This window comes from Patiria miniata, unplaced genomic scaffold (genome assembly GCF_015706575.1).
Source record: "Patiria miniata isolate m_02_andy unplaced genomic scaffold, ASM1570657v1 HiC_scaffold_29, whole genome shotgun sequence".
NCBI lineage: Eukaryota > Metazoa > Echinodermata > Asteroidea > Valvatida > Asterinidae > Patiria > Patiria miniata.
The window spans coordinates 3726934-3748130 of record NW_024037068.1 but is presented as its reverse complement, the minus strand read 5'-3'; the positions used below and the strand labels follow the sequence as shown (position 1 = coordinate 3748130).

The window sequence follows — 21197 nt, the reverse complement described above, 5'->3', positions numbered from 1 at the left end:
ATGTCATGTAAAAGTCCATGTGATTGAATGCAGTGTTATTTAAGTTCACATTTTTAACTTTAAGGTAAGTTAAGGGTAAAAATCCTACAAAGAAATTGGTGTTTTGTGTTGACTTAATCATAGAATGAGTAAATACTGAGCACCTGATATGACAGCTATGTGATCGCTTCTTTAAAGAATAATTAACCCGAATATTCTCAAGTACGGTAGTTCAAAATAAGATGTGGCATGCCTAGTAACCCATACAATTTGAACTTATGAGATCTTATAAGATTAATATTTTAAGATTCTTATAAGTTTCTTACAGGCAACATTAGAATTCTATAAGAATATTTTCAAGTCAGAATGCAGCCTGATAAATTCTTATTAATAGTCTGAATTTCTGAGAATTCTTAAGTTTAGTCTGATTTTTTTTTTTGGGGGGGGGGGGGGGTTGTATATACTATAAGAAAGTTTATTTTCAGGAGTATTGTGTTACACTTGCAGCATGGGCCACAAGTCACATGACCCAGTGACCTTGCATACCACACAGTCAATGCACAGTCAGTGTGGGAAATTTGAAAACTACAGACAGTGCAGTCTATGCATGCAGCACATGTGTGTGGCTTGCAAGTAAGAGGACAAAAATTGTATCAAACTCATTTATGGATATTTGCATGTTCATCCATGCCTGTGGACATAATTCACTGCTCATGCATATAGAGACACTCAAGCTGACAATGACATGCAAAATATGTACTGGACCATTGGCTGATGGGAAGTCTTTGGAATGAACAAGAATGGACTCTAATTAGCAACTAGAACTGCATGCTCAAGCTGTTTGTAGAAGTGGACATGAGCAGAGGTAAGTCTTGAATGATATTATATTAGTACTCAATCATAGACATTGCTTCTGGTCATGCAGATGCTTGTTATTGTTTATGGCAATCGTGCCACTATTTCTTCAAAGTTGCACACTCGTGCTCTACCAAAAAAGAAGTTCTCTGATTTCTTAACAACTTGCTAACAAATAATTTGTTCTCATTGAAATCTCAGTGAACGTGGTGAATGCAAACATTTGCTCGTGTTACATTTTGAGACTGAAAAACCAAGGTCAGTCTGCATGCACAATTGATGCACAAGGTTGCATTTCAGCTGTAGCTGATGCCGAATGTCTAGCAATGTTTTCAAAATTTTCATGTAAATATACTAGTGTTCGTTATTGACAGATTTTTGGCTTTATAGCTAGCTAAATGCAAAACCTATTTTGCAACTGTACACAATTAAGAAAGCAGCAAACAGTTTTTTAATTTTCCAAACATTTTGGCTAGAGCATGGGTAAATCAGGACAAGTTCTTCATCTTATTCGCTCGTGCAAACAGGATCGAAGCTGGGAACGGCTGATCTCAGAGTCTTTGAGTTCTCATTGGATAGATTTTGTATGACCTGTGAGGTAGAATGACACTGGTGACCACTCGCTAAATACATAGCGCGCTAGCTGCATGGGAATGTACTGTAACTTATAAGTTACCCAGAAAGCCATCCAAACTTAAAAACAAGATACAGTGTATTGTGAAGCAGATGAGCCCTTCCCAACGCCCTATTTCAAGGCGGGGGTACAAGCGAAGTTCTTCATCATGTTCATACAGAATTTGTATAAATTAGAATGAGTTCAATTCTTGCTGTTTATGCCGTTCACCTTGTTTATATTGATTGTATGCATTGTGCTTTAGGCTGTCATTCACCAACAGTCAGGTTTTTCATAATAATTTGGTAGTTTTGTTTTTTGATGTTTGCAAATGTTGTAACTTTCCCTTTAACATCCATTCTCGGACAATTATGTGTGCCAAAAGGGCCATTACATCGAACAACTTGCAATCCCATTTGGTGTGGTGTATGTTTACCTGTTTGCCAATATTACATAGATGAATTTCTCACCAGCCACATAGAAGGGAATTTCCCTTGGATAAAAGTACACAATGTAGACCCAAACTGCACTACATTGGACTCTATTCAAGCGGGACGACATGGCCTGCTTCTACAGAATTCACGTACAATGATGCTTTCCGAATATGGACTGTTGTTCCCTTCATATTCCATACTGGCATGACCTCTAAGCATAACTCTATACCTATAGCCTATCCGCATGGGCCTATGCAATACATGCTGTACTTGTTTGGACTTCTTTCCATGTTTGTGGGTACATGTTCTGATACACCGTGCCCTCTGGAGACATGCACACAATCAAGGGCGGATCCAGAACACAATTTTGGGGGGGGGGGCCAACAAAAATTTGGTCCCCCCCAAAAAAGTGGGTCAAAAAAGTTACGGCGTGGGGTTCGGGGCCCGCTTAAGGGCCCCGAAATTTTTTTGGATTCTAGATGCTCTGTGGTGCAATCTGAGGCAATTTCTGACCACTTTAACCAATTTTTTTTGAGGAAAAGATGGTGGTGTACTTTATTGCGATGTCACATAAAAAAAAAAAATTGGTTTCGTTTTGGGGGGGCCATGGCCCCCTTTGGCCCCCCCCCCCTGGATCCGCCCTTGCACACAATAGGGAACAAAAGATTGTATACGTCTCCAAAGGGCAATTTCTATAGATGAATACGTCTCAACAAGATTTACACGAAATGGATTTTACTCAAAAAGTAGGCATTTCCCAGGTGGGTTGAGTTTTAGAAAAGGGATATTAAGTCCGAATTTCAGCCAAGGAAATTAATTCTGGTTAAAATAAGAGCATTTTGAAACTTCACTTTCAAACTCGAAAAGTTTACTACACGAGAACAAAGAAATGTCTCCACAAGAATACACTTTTCAGTATGTGTGTACGTATGTGTGTAGAGAAATTCACTGAACTTCCAACTTTTTTTGGGGGGGGGGGTCGGTTTGGTCCTTTTGGGGGGGGGGGGACAAAAAAAAAACATGTATTGTTATACATGTATGTTAAAGCAAACTCCTTTATTTACAAACTACAAATGTGATATAATCTTTACTCAAACTAAGTTTACAGTGTCATGGCTGTTGTGGCATACATGTATGTCTCAAAAAAGAAAAGAGAACTGGTATAGGTTCCCTGAACTACGGTCCTGAAAAAGAAAACACATAACCCCCAGAGTAGGCATAGATTTACTGTTTAAGCGTGGGGACTAGGGATTTATTTCAGGGAAACTTTCCGCAAAGTCCAGTAAGAAACTTCCTCAGTCTTTGAATATTTACACCAAGACAGCGTCTTATACAAACAAATTTAATTTCATTCTTTATGGATGGAAATTACCACCAAAGGACAATACATGGAGATTTAATGATACTGTTATATTTCGAAAAGCCATCATTTACACGTACTTATAATAAAACATTAAAAAATGACTAAAATGTAATGTATACAGGGTGGTTAAAAAAAAAAAGGACACCCATATTTGACAGCAATTTTCACCTATTTTTAAAAATTATTTTTAACTGTCGATTAGTAGCTCTATTAAAGTACTGGCCTTTAAGCAAATGCCAATTTGAACATTTCATGTGCGAAACCTGTTTGTCCACGGAGATACAATGTATACAGTCGAATCTCGTTAGTACAAACTCTGTTAATACAAAATTCTGGTTATAACAAACATAAAGCCTTGGTCCCGACTGAGCATTTATGTGCACAATGAATAGGACTGATGTTCCTCTTAATACAAAATTCTGATATAACAAACAATCTGGCTAGGTCCGAACGAGTTTGCATTAACGAGACTCGACTGTACATGTACTGTCAACACAAAATGCACCAATGCATGCTTGAACATTATCATTTGAAAAAAACGCGCTAACAATGAAGCCCATCTTAACATTTGAAACGGCATGACATTTGATTGTTATATGTTATGCAACAATGAACTTAAGCCGACAGCTCATTGAGTAGATGATCTTAACACCGACATGAATAATTGGACAGCTTCAATAAAAGTTACCAGGGCAAAATATATTTTCGTGGGAAGGTTTTTAAAAATTTTTATGAACTACGAAAACGTCCAATTTACATTGAATACCCCGTGGACAATACTGATTTTGGTGACTTGTATTCAAATTAGCATATCACTATTTTTGCGACTTTTACTAAGCCTTTTTCACCATGCATGGTTAAAGGCCTATACTTTACTACTATGTGAAAAAAATATTTAAAATAAGTTCATTAAGCAGGTGAAAATTGCAGTCTAAAGTGGGTGTCCTTTTTTTTTAACGACCCTGTACAGTGTACAATGTAAACAAAATTGTAAAAAATCCTTATTGTAAAAAATCTTCACAAAAAAAACAAACTGCAGCCCGTTCTATAATTCTTACACCTAATAAATCACCAAACTAGCTGCAAAATAATTATAATGCACCCTGTCAGTTTATTTGAAATTTATTAAAATAATGACATATCCACAGCATCATATTGTAGCAATTGCTAACGTTGCTAGCATTGTGACTTTGGGCGTGATTGTAATCCCAGGCTTAGTGTCAGATACCAGTTGATGGCTTCTGACTTTAATACGCCCCTTAAACAAAGACATTGACAAAATGGAGAACCACCAACATGGGGTTGGACAGCTCAGTTGGTAGAGTACCGGAACGGTTATCTAGAGGTCGCAGGTTCAAACCCCGCTCCAGTCAATTTCTTCGTTCAACCGGGAAAAAAATTATTTTATAAATGCACCGAGTCAGTTTCCCTTTGTGGTTTATTTGATAAAAAGCTGATAAAAATTGAAGGAGTAAATCTTACCAATAAATTATTAAGCATAAAAAGCCATACAAGTGTATTACACGTATCTCACCGGGAAAAAATTGCACATTTATAATGAAACATTTTGTAAATATAATGAACGTTCAAGGCATGCAGGAACTTTTGCAATTACAAAGTACCCAAAAACGTACCTACCAATTTAGTGGGAAACAACAAATACCCTGTGAAAGTAATCTGAAATTAGTCTGCCTGAAATGGCATCCTTTAAAAGAAATCAATCATTTCTAAAAAGATGTTCCATTTTCACATGTGCACACCTTCTTCAAAACTCGCCAAAAAAAATTTGATCTAGCACAACTAATATACATTGTAGTTCTTATTGCTTAAAACTAACAGAACATGTAGTAACACTAACTTTACAATAAAATGGTGCAGTGCTACTCTATCAAACTGTGTCACACAAAAAAAAGAAGTTAAAACAGAACACATATTACAGTGCATACACAAGATAAATGAATGTCAATGAAATTTCCTAGCAGTGTTGAAGTCGAATCCATGACAAGTCCTTTTACAAGTCTAATCGCATGTGCATGTAACAGTGGATGAACAATGGCTAAGAAGTGCCTCTGAAACTTTCATTTGAAAAGCTTGTGACTTGACTTAGTCTGAAGTGAAGAGGACTTGTGAAGTTGTTATCACCTTGTGAGAACTTGTGCAGGACTTTGTAAGGATACTACAGACTTGACTACAACACAGCTGTCCAGACAGTTTGTTTTTTGAGGTACAGTATTTAACTCTAACTCCCTAGGCTTTTTTGCTAGGATGCAACCTCAATCCTGCAAAGTCCTCCAACTGCCTCCATGTAAAACTTGCATACAACCTCAAGCCTCCAAAATCATCAATTATTTCTTGGATGTGGTCCTTGGAGGGGTGACCACTGCCTCAATCCTGCAAACTCCTCCAGCAATCACTGCCAATATGTTGAGGCAGGGCCAGTGACATCCTGGAGCAGTGCGCAATAAAGAAAAGCCATACCCGAGCTGTAAATGTAAAACTGAAGGAAAATTGCACCTATCTGTCACAACTTTTATCACGACCCGAGACTTGAATGCCAACTCTGACCCACAATCTGTTCGGGTTTGAATTGCAGCGCAGGGTCGTGGCGGGCACGTAGATGGCGATCTGCTTGCCTATATCCCCAGTGTCCACACACGTGAAGGGCGCATTAAACGACTGCACTTTCGGGTCAGACTTGCTGGACACAATGGCCACTCGGTACGACCTCCCAATGTCCTCAAAATTTGGTTTGAGCATGAAGCGGACACTCCACTCCTCCCCTGATGATTCCTTGACGGCCAGGCCACCGATCTCCCATGTCTCCTTGCTGACCAGGTAGATGTTCTTGTTTTCACTCTGGCGAGCCACTGGACACGACAATTTGCAACGATCAAATTCTGCCTTGCTGTCCTCCACACACAGCTCTAGCTGTCTGAAGGTAGACCCGTCGTCGATGCGCCACTCGGTGTTGGTTATACGCACGCAGAATGCCGGCTCCAGGTACATGCGAGGATTTGAGAATTCCTTGCACATGTCTTCGTAGGCCTCCTCTCCAGCAAGTGCCCTTGTCTTCAGCGCCTGGATGACATACTCCTTGACCTTGGGTTCAAGAGTTGCAGAGCAGCCATCGAGCAAGTGGGCTAAAACGGACGCCGGGATGTGCTCAAAACGGACCAAGGACAGCAACTGGTCGGTGTACTCCTCCCGCTCTACTTTGCAGCTCTCCGTACGCAGCCAACGCCGGATGGCACCGAAGACGAAGAGCTCGTTAGGAACAACAAGGTTGGAGCTCTGCAGCACCTTCTCGAGAAGCTCCGCGTCAAACCAGTACAAGGTGGGCACTGCGTCGTCATCAGTGGTCCACATGTGGAAGTGGTTTTCCAGCAGGCTGAAGCTCTTCTGCTCGACCCTGCTCAGGTCCTCTGCCAACTTCAACGATTTCATGGCATCCACAAAGGGCGCGGTAGAGGTCTCCAGTAAAGCCAACAGATACTTCTCACACACGTCCTTCAGGTCACGCACCATATACTTATCAGCCAGAATCAAGATGCAAAAGACGCTGTCCTCATCCAAATTCACCTCCTCAGTGTAGAAGAACCGCAGGAAATCCTCAAAATACTCCTCGCAGGCTTCATGCTCATTCAGCGTGTGCACCTGGGGCTCATCATTAGGGGAGCTCGACGACCATCTGTCGTTCATCTGGGCCCGGAACACTTCACTCCATGCACAGAGGATGAGCTTGTGGGCGTGGAAGAGGTACGGGCCCACCTTTAGGGTGACGTCACTCAAGCGAGTGTTGTTGAAGAGAGCCGAGACACAATCGTTGAGAAACAGGGGCGTCATTTTCTGTTGCATTTTCCGCTTCCGAAGCTCAGTCATCTTTTTGCCATCAGCCTGCAGGTCAAGCAAATGTAACAATGATCGTTCCGATTTCATTTGTGTAATTTCATTGAATGACAACTGTTCATTTTTTTTTTTTTTTAGGTTCACTGTTATGGCATAAAACTGGCTAAGAAAGGGATGCTTCTTATTTTGCGATTACCACTAGGCACGCCGTAACTTGCGACGTGTTTCGAGCCATTGTCAAGGACCTTACGACGCAAGTGCGACGTGTTACACGTTGTAACTCAGGTTGCGACACGTCGCAGCCCTTCGTGAAATCAGGTGATGGAGTACATGTGGGTGGTATCAAATTGGCCCAAGAACCACGCATAAACTTCAGAAGTACTGGACTTCCGAATTAAAATGTGCAGAGCTGACCAACTGTTCAACAATCCTGCCATTCCCCAATCAACGTTGTCATTCTTTCCTTGTAAAACATGAAATAGTTTAATAACAAAAACAAACTGCACTCTCAACTTCATTTGGCCTTGCCTTCTCCTGTGAGCTTACCACTCTTTTCTTCACGGCTAACAACTCGGCAAATCTTGTCTTGTTCTGTGTTCTGTTGCTGGTTGCCCCTCTCTGCATCAACTCACGCAACTGCTCTTCTTCTAGTGGTTCGTCATCGTCTGAATGATCGGCGACTTCATCGCCATTGCCTGTATCAGTTGGGGTGAGGGGTTGGGGGGGGGAAGCATTGCGATTTAATGGGTGGATGATTACTGGGATGACCCCAAACCTTCACAGATCCTTCAAAAGTGGTTTTGAGGATTTTTTTTTGATGATGGTGAAGGCAAATCTTCCACAATACTCTTTGCAAAATGGAGGATTTTGTAAGATTGAGGCTAAATGGAAAAAAATGAGTGGCTGATTTTGGAGGATGCACTGTGTCAAGGTCTTGGGCCGGACCTTGTGTTGTTTATGCTCAGCCGTGCCTAAATTTGGGCCTAGATTATACTTGAAATCCTCCGCACTGCTCCAGGAAGTCACTGGCTCTGCCTCAACATATTGACAGTGATTGCTGGAGGCTTTTGCAGGATTGAGGCAATGGCCACCCCTCCAAGGACCACATTCAAGAAAACTTACCCTGTACCATCCTTCTGCGCAGTCTCCGCATGACACGTATCATTGCTGGTTGGTTAAGAGGAGGCTGTTGTTGATTGGCGGGATTCATCTTGATTGGACTGCACGACGCACGCTGATGCAATGAAGATACTACAGGTTTATCTGTGGTGTGAGAATGATACAAACTTAAAATTACTGGCTACTGGATGCCTTTGAAAAATTCGGGGAAAGGGGGGGGGGTGACCCAAGGGAAACGAAGGAACTTGGCAAAATGGGAGGAATGGGGAAACAGGGGTGGGGCATGGGGAATTGGGGGCCAGGCCTCCCCATTCGGCCCCCCCCCCCTCCCATCTTTCGAGTTGGAATTTGAAATTATTGCCACACATGTGAATATATATTGATAATATATAGACTAGTTCCACCTTGTACAGGGGTGTGTTTTCACGACCGTGACCAGAAACATGTTTCGGCTTTGGTCACTGGTTGGGCGTTTTCATGATTTTGGTTGGCATGGAGTGACGTCACTGATAAATACAATGTACACGACATTTAACAAACAATGTTGGGAAAAATAAGCTTGTAAGGCCCCCCCCCCCAAAAAAAAATCAAAGAAAATTTCCCGTATTAAACTTTTTAATAAATGCAAAATGTAAATTTTTTTCTTTTCTAATTCTTAAGGCACCATGGTTTGGATATTTTGTATGCTTCAACTTTTGTGTGAACAAAAGTTTCCATCTTCTTTTGATTTATAATTAGATGAAAAATTGCAAAAGGCGGATTCGGTTACAACGTTCCCTACTTCTGAAATCAGAAGGCTTCCTCCGTCTGCGGAGGAAGCCTTCTTATTTCAGAAGTAAACGTTCCCCATAGACTTGTGTGTATTCATCTGCTTTATCTCTCGAAACTGGTCGGCAAGCAGATATATTGCGCATGCGCGATTGGAATTGTGAATGGGCTTGTTTTAAATGTTAGGCCTCCTTTTTACAGTTGATCTTGAAGTTGAACATGATCGAAGAACACCAAAATACAATTCCAACATGAGGAGTATTTCTTGCCAATCTTGGGTACTCCTAGAACTATGAGGCTCCACGTAGTGGAGCCTCATAGAGTCAGAAGCCCCCAAAATTGTTGTCAACACAAAACACTAATTAAGTACAAAAACGTCCATTCCAAATAAGATATTTCCCACAGAACCGCTGCACAGTTTGCCCCTAAACTCCGTACAATACCTCATGACATACTCACGTTATGTGCACCCAACAAACATCGGCGGATTCTGTCTTTTTTTAGGCCAAAATGATGAAAAATATGCCCTTTCCGCACTGAGCCAACCTAACACTTGAAGCGAGCACGCGCGCTGATATCGCAGTCATTTTCGGGTTCGATCGCTCGGAGCGCGCCGCGGGGGGTATGGTGTAGGGGAGCGGATTGATAGTATGCGCATACAAGTGCAAGTACGTACCCCCGCGGCGCGCTCCAAGCGATCGAACCCGAAAATGACTGCGATATCAGCGCGCGTGCTCGCTTCAAGTGTTAGGTTGGCTCAGTGCGGAAAGGGCATATTTTTCATCATTTTGGCCTAAAAACAGACAGAATCCATCGATGTTTGTTGGGTGCACATAACGTGAGTATGTCATGAGGTATTGTACGGAGTTTAGGGGCAAACTATGCAGCGGTTCTGTGGGAAAAAGCTTATTTGGGATGGACGTTTTTGTACTTAATTAGTGTTTTGTGTTGACAACAATTTTGCGGGCTTCTGACTCTATGAGGCTCCACTACCCATAGTTCTAGGAGTAAATCTTGGGCATGTTGGGCCTCGGTTACGGTTGGAAATCACTCTGCCAAAAGCGGGAGTAATTGCAGAAGAAGGTAAACCTGATCAACCCAATGTAAAATGGCATAGGCGGGTTGGAAATTTGGCGGGTCGCGCAAGGAAACTCGCCGCGGCCGCCCGGCCCAATTACTGTTTTTGCGCGCCCCACGCACGAATGCGGTTGTCGGCCTTGTTCATTTTTATTTTAGATTATAAAATCCGTTATTTTACCTTACCATGAAACAACTTTGTATTGCAAGTTGGCTGAAACATTCATTCAGAAAACAAAGATCAATCGATCGGATACTCCATCCATTTATAGAGGCAAAAAAATTGTGCTTTTTTCTTGGTTTTCCCCAAGCGAAACGTGCAGTAAACTGGTAAACACCAGATCGGATCGTACGGCGGGAAATACACATGGTACTCAGACGCATCAGTGTGTTTTCAATGGAAGACGTTGGTACAGAGAGGGGCCCGACTAAAACAAATAACTGGCGATTATAGAAAGTGCGTTACGTAATACGCGTGTGAGGGAGATACCCCATAAAAAAATTGCCGGGTTCCAAAACCCCCCAACTTTTTCAACATATTTTGTATGTGTTATTTGGAGCACATTAAAAGGAGTCCGAGGGCATTTATTTATTTTGAGCAAATAATGAATTTATTTAACAATCTTGAATTGAACAAAAATAATGTCTTATATGCCTTCAGTGCTCCTTTCAAAAAGAAATGTGCACCCGGGTCCCCAACCCCGCAAATTCACCCCCGAGTTATGCTACTGCATGCCCAGACCACACACATTTCTATTCAATTGATTCAAAGTTGCTATTCACAGGAAATCTTTTCATGCATCTGGCCCACACAATTCACAATGGGCAGTGTTTATCCCATTCATTGGCGTTACAGGACCCTGATCCATAGAGCTACGTCCTAGCTCTATGCCATAACACTGCTTGGATTACAAGTATTAAACAGTCTGTCAGTCAAGTCAGTGAGATCTGAAATAGTTAAGGTTAAAAACTGTATTTTTTCTTCCGGGTCACTGCAAAAACAAACAAACCACAGTCAACAGAACAATCAAATTAACAGATATTAAAAACAAAATTTCCAGTGTACTTTATTTCACAAAAGGTTTACAAGGGGAACATTACAGATTTCCATATGATGTCAACAATAATATTCTAACCCACATTTACTCTAATTTTCACAAGTTCAAACTATAAAACCTACACAATGTATGCATATCTCGGTGGGGAGAGGGTCTCTTACATGTACATGTCAGATTTTGAAACAAGCGCCCCTTGACTCCCCATTCCCCAAGGAAATGGGAGTATTGATACTTAAGCATAGAGTAGATCATTTGCAGCTATCCAAAAAGTAACTGAAGAAAATATTATTGAAAAGCTTACTTGGTTTAAAGATAGTAATGGCAATAAACTCCCTGTGAAATTACTCTTTCTAAAATGCTGTCATTTTGAAGAAAACAATGAAATAAGGTAATTTCCAGTGTGTGAAGCCACGCATTTTTGGAAATTTACGTTAGTAGTTGGTTTGTAATTCAGCGAATCCGTGAATGGGTGGTGCATGCACAGAAGCGTTGACATGACACGCACGCACGGTTGCTATTATTCATTGGTATTCGTAACATGGAATAGCTGCAATGATGAGAACGTGTCCTGGATGCTGATTTTGGGCGCAATTCAAAACACGACTCTTCAATTCAAATCAAGATCCTAGAATTTTATTTTCTCTGGGTGTATACTATAGCATTCACTGAGCTATTTTCATCAGGTTAGTTGTTAAGCAATCCATCTTTAGATTTTAAGCAATTTTCTTGCTTCAAATTAAAAAAATTGCACAAAATGACAAATGATCTACCCTACTTTTTATGGACTACATGTACTGTAAATAGAAAGCTTTTGGAAAAAAATACATGCACAAGCATGAAGACACAACATCATTAAAACTGGGTACATCTGAATTAAAATTGTCAAGGATGACGCTCAACTTAATTTACAACAAAGCATTCACCTAGTCCTAACACACAAAAAAACCTCTGCTATTCTTTCCTGGTAAAAAAATAATACAGTGTAGTAATAACAATTTCTGAACAAACGAACAGAAAATCTGTGAAAAACAATGTCGTCTATTTAAACCAATAGACGTGAGACCTAATGACGTAATGGCTTCGTTTACATAAGCGGTTTCCTATGGGAGCGAAGTCGGGACGCCAGACGAAGTATGGACAGTCTACCACATAGGAAAGCGCACATGTAAACAAAGCGCAATGTAGTTAGGACTTCGGCCTACTGGCCTTTTCATTATTTTGCAAACCCATTGTGTAACACTTAAAGGAAAGTGTACATGATGTAGAAAAACAAAGAAAGTGGAAAAGTGGTGGTTGTATATTTGGGCCTACTTAATCCCAAGCATTTTGACAAGAACCCTTCCCTTATCCAGCCAAATTCAACACATTGCACAAAAACAAGTAGTACATTCCATTATGATGCAACTTTCTTTTGTACTTCATATTGGACACTGATCAGATTCAAACTTTCGTCTAGATTTTTCCAAACTTACCAAGATTTTCACTATCCCATGTCCATTTGTGAGTCATCACAGTGTATCAGAGTTTTCTGGTCGAGAAAATCTAGACCAAAAATAATACATGTAGTAGAAATCTTAAATCTAGAATGAATGGATGGTTGTGTTATTAATTGATAAACACAACCTCACGAGAATATATGTAGTCCGGTTTTTCTTCCAGGATGTAGGGCCCAATTAGGACGATGCCATCAGCCGTGGCGCGCTTAGTACCCTTTTCGACAGTTCCACTGTGGGTGATAATGATGGGATTCGTTGTGTCTTCCTTGGACTTGATGTACAAGACAATGCGGTATTCCTTGCCAATGTGATCCCATTTGGGAGTTAACAGGACCTGCACGCGCCACAACTTCCCCACGTTTTCTTGTCTGCTCATGATGTTAACCTCCCACGTTTCGTCCGCGGCATTGCGGTGCACGTTCCTGTTCTGTGGATTGCTGCGCCACACTTGAGCCCGACGATCCGAGTAGTTGCTCAGGGTGTGGTTGACCCGGGCCCGCGTGAAGATGTCCTTCTTGGCCTCCTTGATGCTGGACAGCCTCCCGCCGGGAGGCACGAACTTCAAGTACAGGCGCGGCGGGACGAACTGAATCTCGGACACCTCTGAGAAGTCCACCTCTTCTGAGGCCAGAGCCCTGACTTGGAGGGCCTCGGTGACGATCTCAGGACGCTTCTGGGAAATCTGCTGGCCGAGTCTGGACTTGCTGAACTGCTGGAGCTGCCAGATGGTCATGTTGGAGAAGCGAATGTGAGGCAGGATCACCTCTAGAGTGGCCCACAGATTCTCATCGGTGACCTGCTTCGATTTGATCCAGGCTTCAATCTGAAACACATGATAAGAAAACAAGCCGTGAGACACTACAGCATTTTCTGAGCTATATTCCAACAATTTATCCCCTTTTTGAATCGGGGAAACCTTGAGGAGTAGAGAGGACAACACAGATACACTTGTCTGTTTTCTCTGAAACTTCATTGGAATCATTAGATATTCTTTGGCTGTTAATTCCAAAGATTTGATAACTAGAAACTTCGAGAATAAATGTGCACAATGCTATTATGCGATCACTTTCAGTGAAACAAAAGTTTCATACCTTCAGAAACAGACAATACTCATCCTCTACGACAACCTCAGAGCTCTCGATGATAGAGACCAGCTGGTCCAACCGCAACGCCTGCCAGGCGACGTCAGGGATGTACTGGACGTAGGACCGCAGGACTTTGAGGCAACTCTCCTTCAGGAACCCCAGGTCCTTGGCTTCAGCTTCCCCGAGCCACTCCAGGGCACTGTCGATGTTGTGCTGGCCGATATCTTTGCCAATGAACCGCTCGCACATCTCCTGCAGTGGCTTGATCTTGTAGCCCTGAGCAAGACTCAGGACCACCTTGACCGTTCCCTGGGTGGGTTCTGCCTTGCCGGAGTACAGGAACTTAAGGAACTGCTGGAAGGCAGCATCAGTGTCCTCCGCACTGCCGCTGTTGCTTCCCGATGTCGGAGCAAAGCCATCCTCGTCGAGGTCCAATAAAAAGGGTTGGCCTGGCTCGCCCCCAGCAGTGCCCATCCGTGGAGCCTTAGCGAGCTTGTCCTCAAAGATCCCACTCCACGCCCCTAGGATTAGCCTGTGGGATCTGTACTGCTTCCCAGCAAAACGAAGCGCGACGTCGGAGAGTTCCGGCTGGTTCATGAACTTCTGAATATGGTGGCTGAGTGCTCCCAGCTTCCTGCATGATTTTTGACTGGGTTCACAGTCTTCATCATCACTCTAAAAGTAAAAAAAAAATGCAAACATAAAATACCTTTTTAGTAGTAAAACATGTCAGTACCTAGCTCTAGTGACTGGAGCACTAGAACTGTGTCGCCCTTCGAACCAATTTAAAGATTGTAAGCTCAACTCTGCGGCCTTTTTCGTTTGACTCACTTTTGGCGCCTTGATGATGACCTCCTGGTGCCACTCCATTTCGGTTCCAGAACTCATTGTAACTCTGCCGGGAAAATTAAAAAGAAAATAATTCACTCTCTCACAATGGGACAACACAATCTCGACAAAGTCGTTGAACGTTTCGCGTTGAAAAAAAAAAAAAACTTTTAAAATAATTTTAACTTTAATTTATATGCTGAAGGTGTTCTCTGTTGCTATTTCTACCATTTAAAGCCATTTTTGAAATTCCAAAACTTAAACAAATTTGTTGACGATGGGTTGACGACCGTTGACGCTTCTTGACGCTTGTTGCCGCATTTTTAGTAGGAGTAGACCGCCACAAAGAGTGCCCGTTGATGTTTGGGCATTTGCGTCTGTCGCGTTGCGGGTAAATAGCCGCATAATCTATGGCAGGACCATGCGCGGGACCCAACTAAGCGCGGTTCATGGCTGTGGCGACGCGGTGTGCACAACGCGGCGGGCGGCCGCCCGCACGTACGTCGCACATCGCTACACCGGCATGACCGGCGACGCGGGTCACGTGCAAGTTTGCACGGGGGAACCATCTAGTAGGGCCTACTCCAGTCATGGAGGCCTTATTTACCACTTTTACAATAATCTGACGACTAGATCTTGACTGCAATATGGTTGGCCTTAAACTACGCAGTAAAAAACTAGATTTCCTACTGTTATGTATTTACTTACAATCGTAAATTTCAACAAACCAAACAACATCAACACGCATTTTCGGCAAGAGCGAAGCGGGGAATTTTTTGAGCACGCAATTACTTGTAACAGCGCCACCAATCGACATATGACAGCTAGGTTAAAGTATGGAAAGCCATACAATACATTAAAGTGCAATGTAAGTATTTGCAGGAAATGGTAGGGCGAATCGGCCAGGATCCTCAGTTTCAACTGGAAAAATAACCGTTCAAGTGATACATCTGTCACCATTGTTAATTGTTTGATCCTGTTACGCATTTAAGCTGGGCGAAACAATGGTCTTTATGAAATATTCTGTACACAAATTGAATTTTAACACGATCAAACATTTTTACAGTTTGGCTTTCTATAGCCCTACAGCGCTCGACCGCGCTCCATATAGTGCATGTAGTATAAAGTTGCAGGTTGCATGTGCACGTCAGATTTCCCCACGCAGCACAGTCACCCGGCCGGACGAGTGCAGATAGTTGAAGAATTTCTGTAGAAAAGCGCAGTAAGTGAATTCATTTTAGCCAATATTTCAAAAAGGTAATTCTACCTCTGTAGGCCTATATCCTCAAAGCCTGCAAGGGATGTTTTTTATTCAGTTATTGCCGGTATGCCGTTGCCTTACGCCGTATCGCCGCACTGGCGCCTTGCATTGCTCATTGCGAATTGCGGGGGTTTTCCCAATCTGTCGGCACAAGTACAGTCTAGTTATTTGGACACGATGCAGAGAGAACGAAGCCTCATGATGTTGTTTTTTACACCAATACTCAATTATCATTCACTGCAGATACGTTGGGGACAAAAATGAATATGAATTGAGACGAGAGTGAGAATCATTCCCATTTAATTGGGGAAAAAATAGTTTACTCACTAGTTTTACTAAATAATAGTAATACTCAGGAGGGAAAGATTCCCATTATCTGGCCATCACTTGTCACCCTGTGCACAAATCCTATGAGACTGGTCTGAAAATTTCTAAGTGTTTTCTCAGTAAATACTTCAATATTTTCCCATCTAATTTTGACTTTCAAGGACATATTACAACTTTTTGATGGTTGAAAAGGGAAAAATTAGTCATGGCCAGATATGGGAATCTTTCCCTCAGGACATGCAGGAGAAATTGTGGAAATAATGTAGTAGACGCCACATCAGCGGTTGTGCACAAAGTCTGTGGAGAGTCAAGATAATTTTTTAAGTATTTCCCAACGAAATTGAAAATGTTTCACAGTCCCAGATTCATGTCTTTTCAACATTTTTGCAATGACTGGCCTTTATTTGTATGATAATATGAATACAAACGTGGCATCAGGTTGCAACATTCTTTCCAGAAATTCTTCATGACTCAACATGAGATTAATACTAATAATAGTAATACTAATTTAAAGATAAATAAATAAATGAACCTATGCAAAAGTTTAAAATATATTGTGGAAATGAAGTTTTAAAGTTTTTAAGATTAAGTTTTTAAGTATACTTATTGTTTGAAACTTGTTAAAAAAAACTTTAAAAAGTTAAAGGGGTCATGCAATGTATTTTTTTTTAACCCTAACTGCCCTGTATCCTTCAAAATCCTCTTTGCCAACGTGGAGGAATTTGGAGTACGATTGAGGTTACATGGCAAAAGTGCGTTGCTGATTTCACAGGATTCACTTTGTCAAGGTCTTGGGCCAGACCTTGTGTTGTTTTTGTTCAGCCATGCATAAATATAGGCCTGGATTATGCTTGAAATCCTCCGTACTGCTCCAGGATGTCACTGGCCAAGCCTCAACATATTGACAGTCACTGCCGCAGGATTTTTCAGGATTCAGGCAGTGGTCACCCTTCCACAGACCATATTCAAGAAATAATGGAGGAATTTGCAGTATTGGGGCTATATCCCAGCTAAAAAGGCCTAGGGAGTTAGGGTTAATTAATGCAGTTCTTGAAAATGCACCTTTGTGTCCCATGTAACCTTATTTCAATTTTTATTGTGCCATTTTCAAGGGTGTTTTGGTGTCTTTTTGCTTTTTTGCCAATGTAAATTTCCATATTCATGAGCAGAAGTGTGATGTCATTGCAGGCACAAACCTCAGTGTGCAGTTATTTCAGTGCCAAAAGTTGCCAGAATTTTGAAAATTTGCTGTCGTAAATGTTTTTTCTTTGGTAATTCGTTTTTGTGTCAGTACACGCAGTGGTCGATTTCGAACTTTGGCTTTTTAAACTTTGGCTCTGTGCATGTACAATTTTGCCTGTGCATGTAAACACTTTTGTTTTTCAGCCCATTTTCAAGGAAAACTCTCAGTTGTGCGTGTAACTTTTATTTTCTAAAGCCCAAACTTTTCTCACTGATGTTTTGAATGAACACATTTTTGGGTTTGCAATTTGAAAAGAAAACCCCAAAATTGAACAGTGTCCCCCTGAAATGACATTCTAGCATCAGTGCCGTCAATTGTCTGGAAAAGCATGGACAATTCTTCATGCTTAAAGAAGTGCACTTTTCAAGAAAATTAACCAAAAAAGGATGTCAGATAGCTTTCAAACACTTAAGAGGAGTAGAAAGTTGTACAAAACAAGTTCCTAAGAAAAATGATTTACCGTTTACCTTATGAATTTGAATAACGACAGTTGTTGGGTTTTTTTTCAGGAGCAGCGCATCAGATTGCAACCATGATGTTTGACGACTATGATGATTATGTTGACGATGATGATGATGAGTACTTGTACGAAGCTGGCTCGGACGATGACGATTATTTCATGAACCGAGAGGGCGCCATCCTATACGACTGCTACGACGATGCCTTTGATCGTATGCAAGTCATGGTGGTTCCCGGATCGTCTTCTCGGGATATCCTAAAAATGGAAGGATCCCAAAAGGACGAAGCCAAGGTATGTCATTGTCACAGTGATGCTAGTGGTGACAAAAATCAAAGTAATGATGTCACAGGTTTTAAATGACAGTGACAAAACAATGACAAAAAAGATAGTGTTGACATTATGATGACAAAACAATAATAGCATGTGGGATGATTGGGGTAAGATCATACACGACACAATTTTTGTGGTGACGAGTTGAAGGGGACTTTCAATTTGTGTCAAAGATTATGCAGTTTATTCTCTTTCAATTTGTACACAGAATGAGCTTTCCAAGAACAAGGGCCTCGTTGCAGATAACCTCACTGGTTTCCTCAACAGTCCGAAATACAGCGATGTGACACTGCAAGTTGGCTCGCATCAATTCCACGCTCACAAAATCATACTCTGCTCCTGGAGCGAGGTGTTCCACAAGATGTTCACAGATCCGACCTGGACAAGCGCTCGGACGGGCGAATCCAACGGCCCTGGCCCGCAACTCCAGGTGCTGGTAGAGCCCGAAGATTGCGTGGACGTCTTCCAAGTCTTTCTCAAGTTCATGTACTCTGAAACGGTGGCCTTGACCATGGCCAGCGTTTTCCCCGTCCTCACCCTGGCCGATAAATACCTGGTCCAGGAGCTGCGTGATGCCTGCGAAGACTTCCTGCTGGAAAAGGTCTCTGGTATCAGTGGCGAGGAAGCCACAAGAGCCCACGCCGAAGCAGAGAGACTCAATCTAACAAGGGTACAGGAGCAGTGCATCAGGATTCTTGAAGCCAACATCAATTACCTGAGTGAGAGTTGTGTCCAGAGCATGCCAGCCGAGCTGCTCCTGAGGCTGCTTGATAGCTCCAATCTTGTAGTCGACAACGAAAAAGATGTCTACAATGTAGCGCTGCAGTGGCTGAATGCAGAGGGGCAACAGGCGGCACGGAAGGAGCACGCGGAGGAGATTTTCTCTCTGATCCGCTTCCCGCACATACCTTCTGCCAAACTGAAGGACCTTGTAGACACGCCATTGCCGACGTTTCTTCAGCCCGATTTCCAGGCCAAAGTTACAGAATTGGTTGCGAAGGCTTTTGAATGGCGAGCCCTGGCGGCAGAAGAGGCCTACACCGTAATGGAGGATGACTTCATTCAGCCGCGCCTGTATCAGAACCAAGCCTTCTCCCTGCAATCGACCACCAGCTTCATGAACAAGGTTGTGTCGGAAACCTTTCGCAAGCTGATCCTGTCCATGGAAGAGCAAGATGATTACTACCACAACAAGCTGAGCTTTCGGGTCGCCAGCCGGGCCGAGAAGAACGTCTACAAGTACGGCAAAGGCGCGTGGGAGGTCAGCGCGGTTCCCGTCAAGGACGCGAGCTCCGACCGCTGGGGTCTCAGCTACAACATCCAGACGAGTCAAAACATCGGTTATCCGTACCGCGTTGCCATAGTGACTCGACTGACGGAGGAGGAAGAAGTGGATGTGAATCCTGTCATCACGGTGCATCATGGGAATATTGAGGGAAAGTTCACCCTCAAGGTTCCAGCACCCCTTCTGAATCTTAGCGAGAAGCCCAGCAAAGTCTGGACCAGAGTTGTGGCCTTCATGGAATCCAAGAGTGGTGCCTCAATACCAGAATCCAAGATGGTACCAATGGCGGTATATCCCAATATAGCACAAAGGGCGTTATATTTGCCTGATGTCTAAAAGAAAAGTACAGACTGTACTCCGCCGAGCACTTGTTGCCAAATCCTCCCATTGTTTAATTTCTTTGCAGTAGTTCCAAAAAAGTCACTTATAGAACGAATGTTTAAGTCTCTTTGGGGTCATACTTTTAAAGAATCAGAGCATTAAAAACAGTGTCCCAATATTGGCACCAGACAGTGCATAATAATTTGGCATAAATATGATCATTTAAGATTTAAGACCATACCCCATACTGCAGCGTTTGATCCCAAAGCTATTGAATGCTTCAAAGTCAGAGTCAGAGGGCCCAATTTCATAGTGCTGCTTAAAGCTACAGTCCATCATTTGCAGCTATCCAAAAAGTTACTAACGTAATTATTGTTGAAAAACATACTTGATTGAAAGATAGTAAGGGAACTAAACTCCCTGTGCAATTATTCTTTCTGGAACGCTGTCATTTTGAAGGAATCAACGAAAGAAGGCTTTTCCAACGATTCCGTTAGTAGTTCGTTTTTTTTATTCGGCAAAGTGCGGGCAAGCGTTGACACAACGCACAAGTGCGCATTGTTGCTATAATTCATTGGATTAGTGCACGACATCGCGTAGCTGCAATCGGCTCAGTGAGAACGTGTCTTGGACGCTGAATTCAGGCCCAATTCAAAATATGATCCATCAACTTTTGATTTGAAATGGAGATCCTAGAATGTTGTTTTACTCAAAATACATGTATACAGCTGAAGCTGAGCAGAACTTCATCAGGTTAGTTGTTCAGCACCCTTCTTTAGATTTTGATCACTTTTGTTGCTTCAAACGAACAAAATACACAAAATACAAATTTATGATGGATGGACTGTACCTTTAACAGTTAGCAGAAAAGTTGTGCTTGCTATAGCAGAAAATCCTGCTGAGCTTAACCAGTTCGTGCTGGGATTATTTTGACAAGAACAGAACGCTGCGTGTTTAGCCGTCATCCATTCCGAGTACCGCAATACCTTTGCGTGTATACACGTCATCCAGCGCAAACTGGTTAAGTACATGTACTGTTTCATGGCGTGGATGTGCTAAGGGTTGCGCGTGCATGGGGATTTCTATTACGTCAGTGATTTTAAACAGCTTTTTCCTTCGGGATTAAGCATGCCTTTGCTGCGCTTACTGCTTAGTCCTTATGAAATAGACAGAGGCTCTGTTAGAACAAAATAGGATGTTAAGCAGCGCTATGAAATTCGGCCCTGAGTTTCATCATTGGTTTTAAAATTTTGCTTGCTTGTAGCAGCTCATAGTCAAGATCAAACTTTTTTTGTCTTTATTCAAGATGTGTGCTCATTCCATTTCACGATTTATTAGGAAATTCATAGGTATTCTTTCTGTTTTTCCTACAAATAACACCAATAATGTATGTCTTGTGGCCAGATACACTTTCGGACGGCCAGATTATTAATGTTTTTTTTTTTTTCA

General features: G+C 42.2%; 3 protein-coding genes across 5 annotated transcripts; 1 reads left to right on the top strand and 2 right to left on the bottom strand.

Annotated features, from left to right (window-relative positions):
- Positions 1-693: 693 nt before the first annotated feature.
- LOC119735449 (kelch-like protein 12) lies at positions 694-20161 on the top strand. 2 transcript variants are annotated; one of them, XM_038209148.1, is made up of 3 exons: positions 694-844; positions 17862-18103; positions 18351-20161. In XM_038209148.1, exons 1-3 carry the CDS (start codon positions 808-810, stop codon positions 19761-19763), a joined length of 1692 nt encoding a protein of 563 aa, XP_038065076.1. In that variant the 5' UTR covers positions 694-807; the 3' UTR covers positions 19764-20161. The 2 variants fall into 2 exon arrangements, with proteins under 2 accessions (XP_038065076.1, XP_038065077.1); XM_038209149.1 differs by lacking the exon at positions 694-844 and adding an exon at positions 15642-15743 and having other exon boundaries at positions 18351-20160.
- Positions 3969-10428, bottom strand: LOC119735448 (gigaxonin-like). Of its 2 annotated transcripts, none has more exons than XM_038209147.1 (4): positions 10236-10428; positions 8213-8353; positions 7637-7785; positions 3969-7138 (listed from the first exon to the last, which is right to left on the bottom strand). In XM_038209147.1, exons 2-4 carry the CDS (start codon positions 8298-8300, stop codon positions 5759-5761), a joined length of 1617 nt encoding a protein of 538 aa, XP_038065075.1. In that variant the 5' UTR covers positions 8301-8353; positions 10236-10428; the 3' UTR covers positions 3969-5758. The 2 variants fall into 2 exon arrangements, with proteins under 2 accessions (XP_038065075.1, XP_038065074.1); XM_038209146.1 differs by having other exon boundaries at positions 10241-10428.
- Positions 12497-15336, bottom strand: LOC119735451. The gene is made up of 4 exons (XM_038209150.1): positions 15230-15336; positions 14525-14588; positions 13700-14368; positions 12497-13431 (listed from the first exon to the last, which is right to left on the bottom strand). Exons 2-4 carry the CDS (start codon positions 14579-14581, stop codon positions 12718-12720), a joined length of 1440 nt encoding a protein of 479 aa, XP_038065078.1. The 5' UTR covers positions 14582-14588; positions 15230-15336; the 3' UTR covers positions 12497-12717.
- Positions 20162-21197: the final 1036 nt, after the last annotated feature.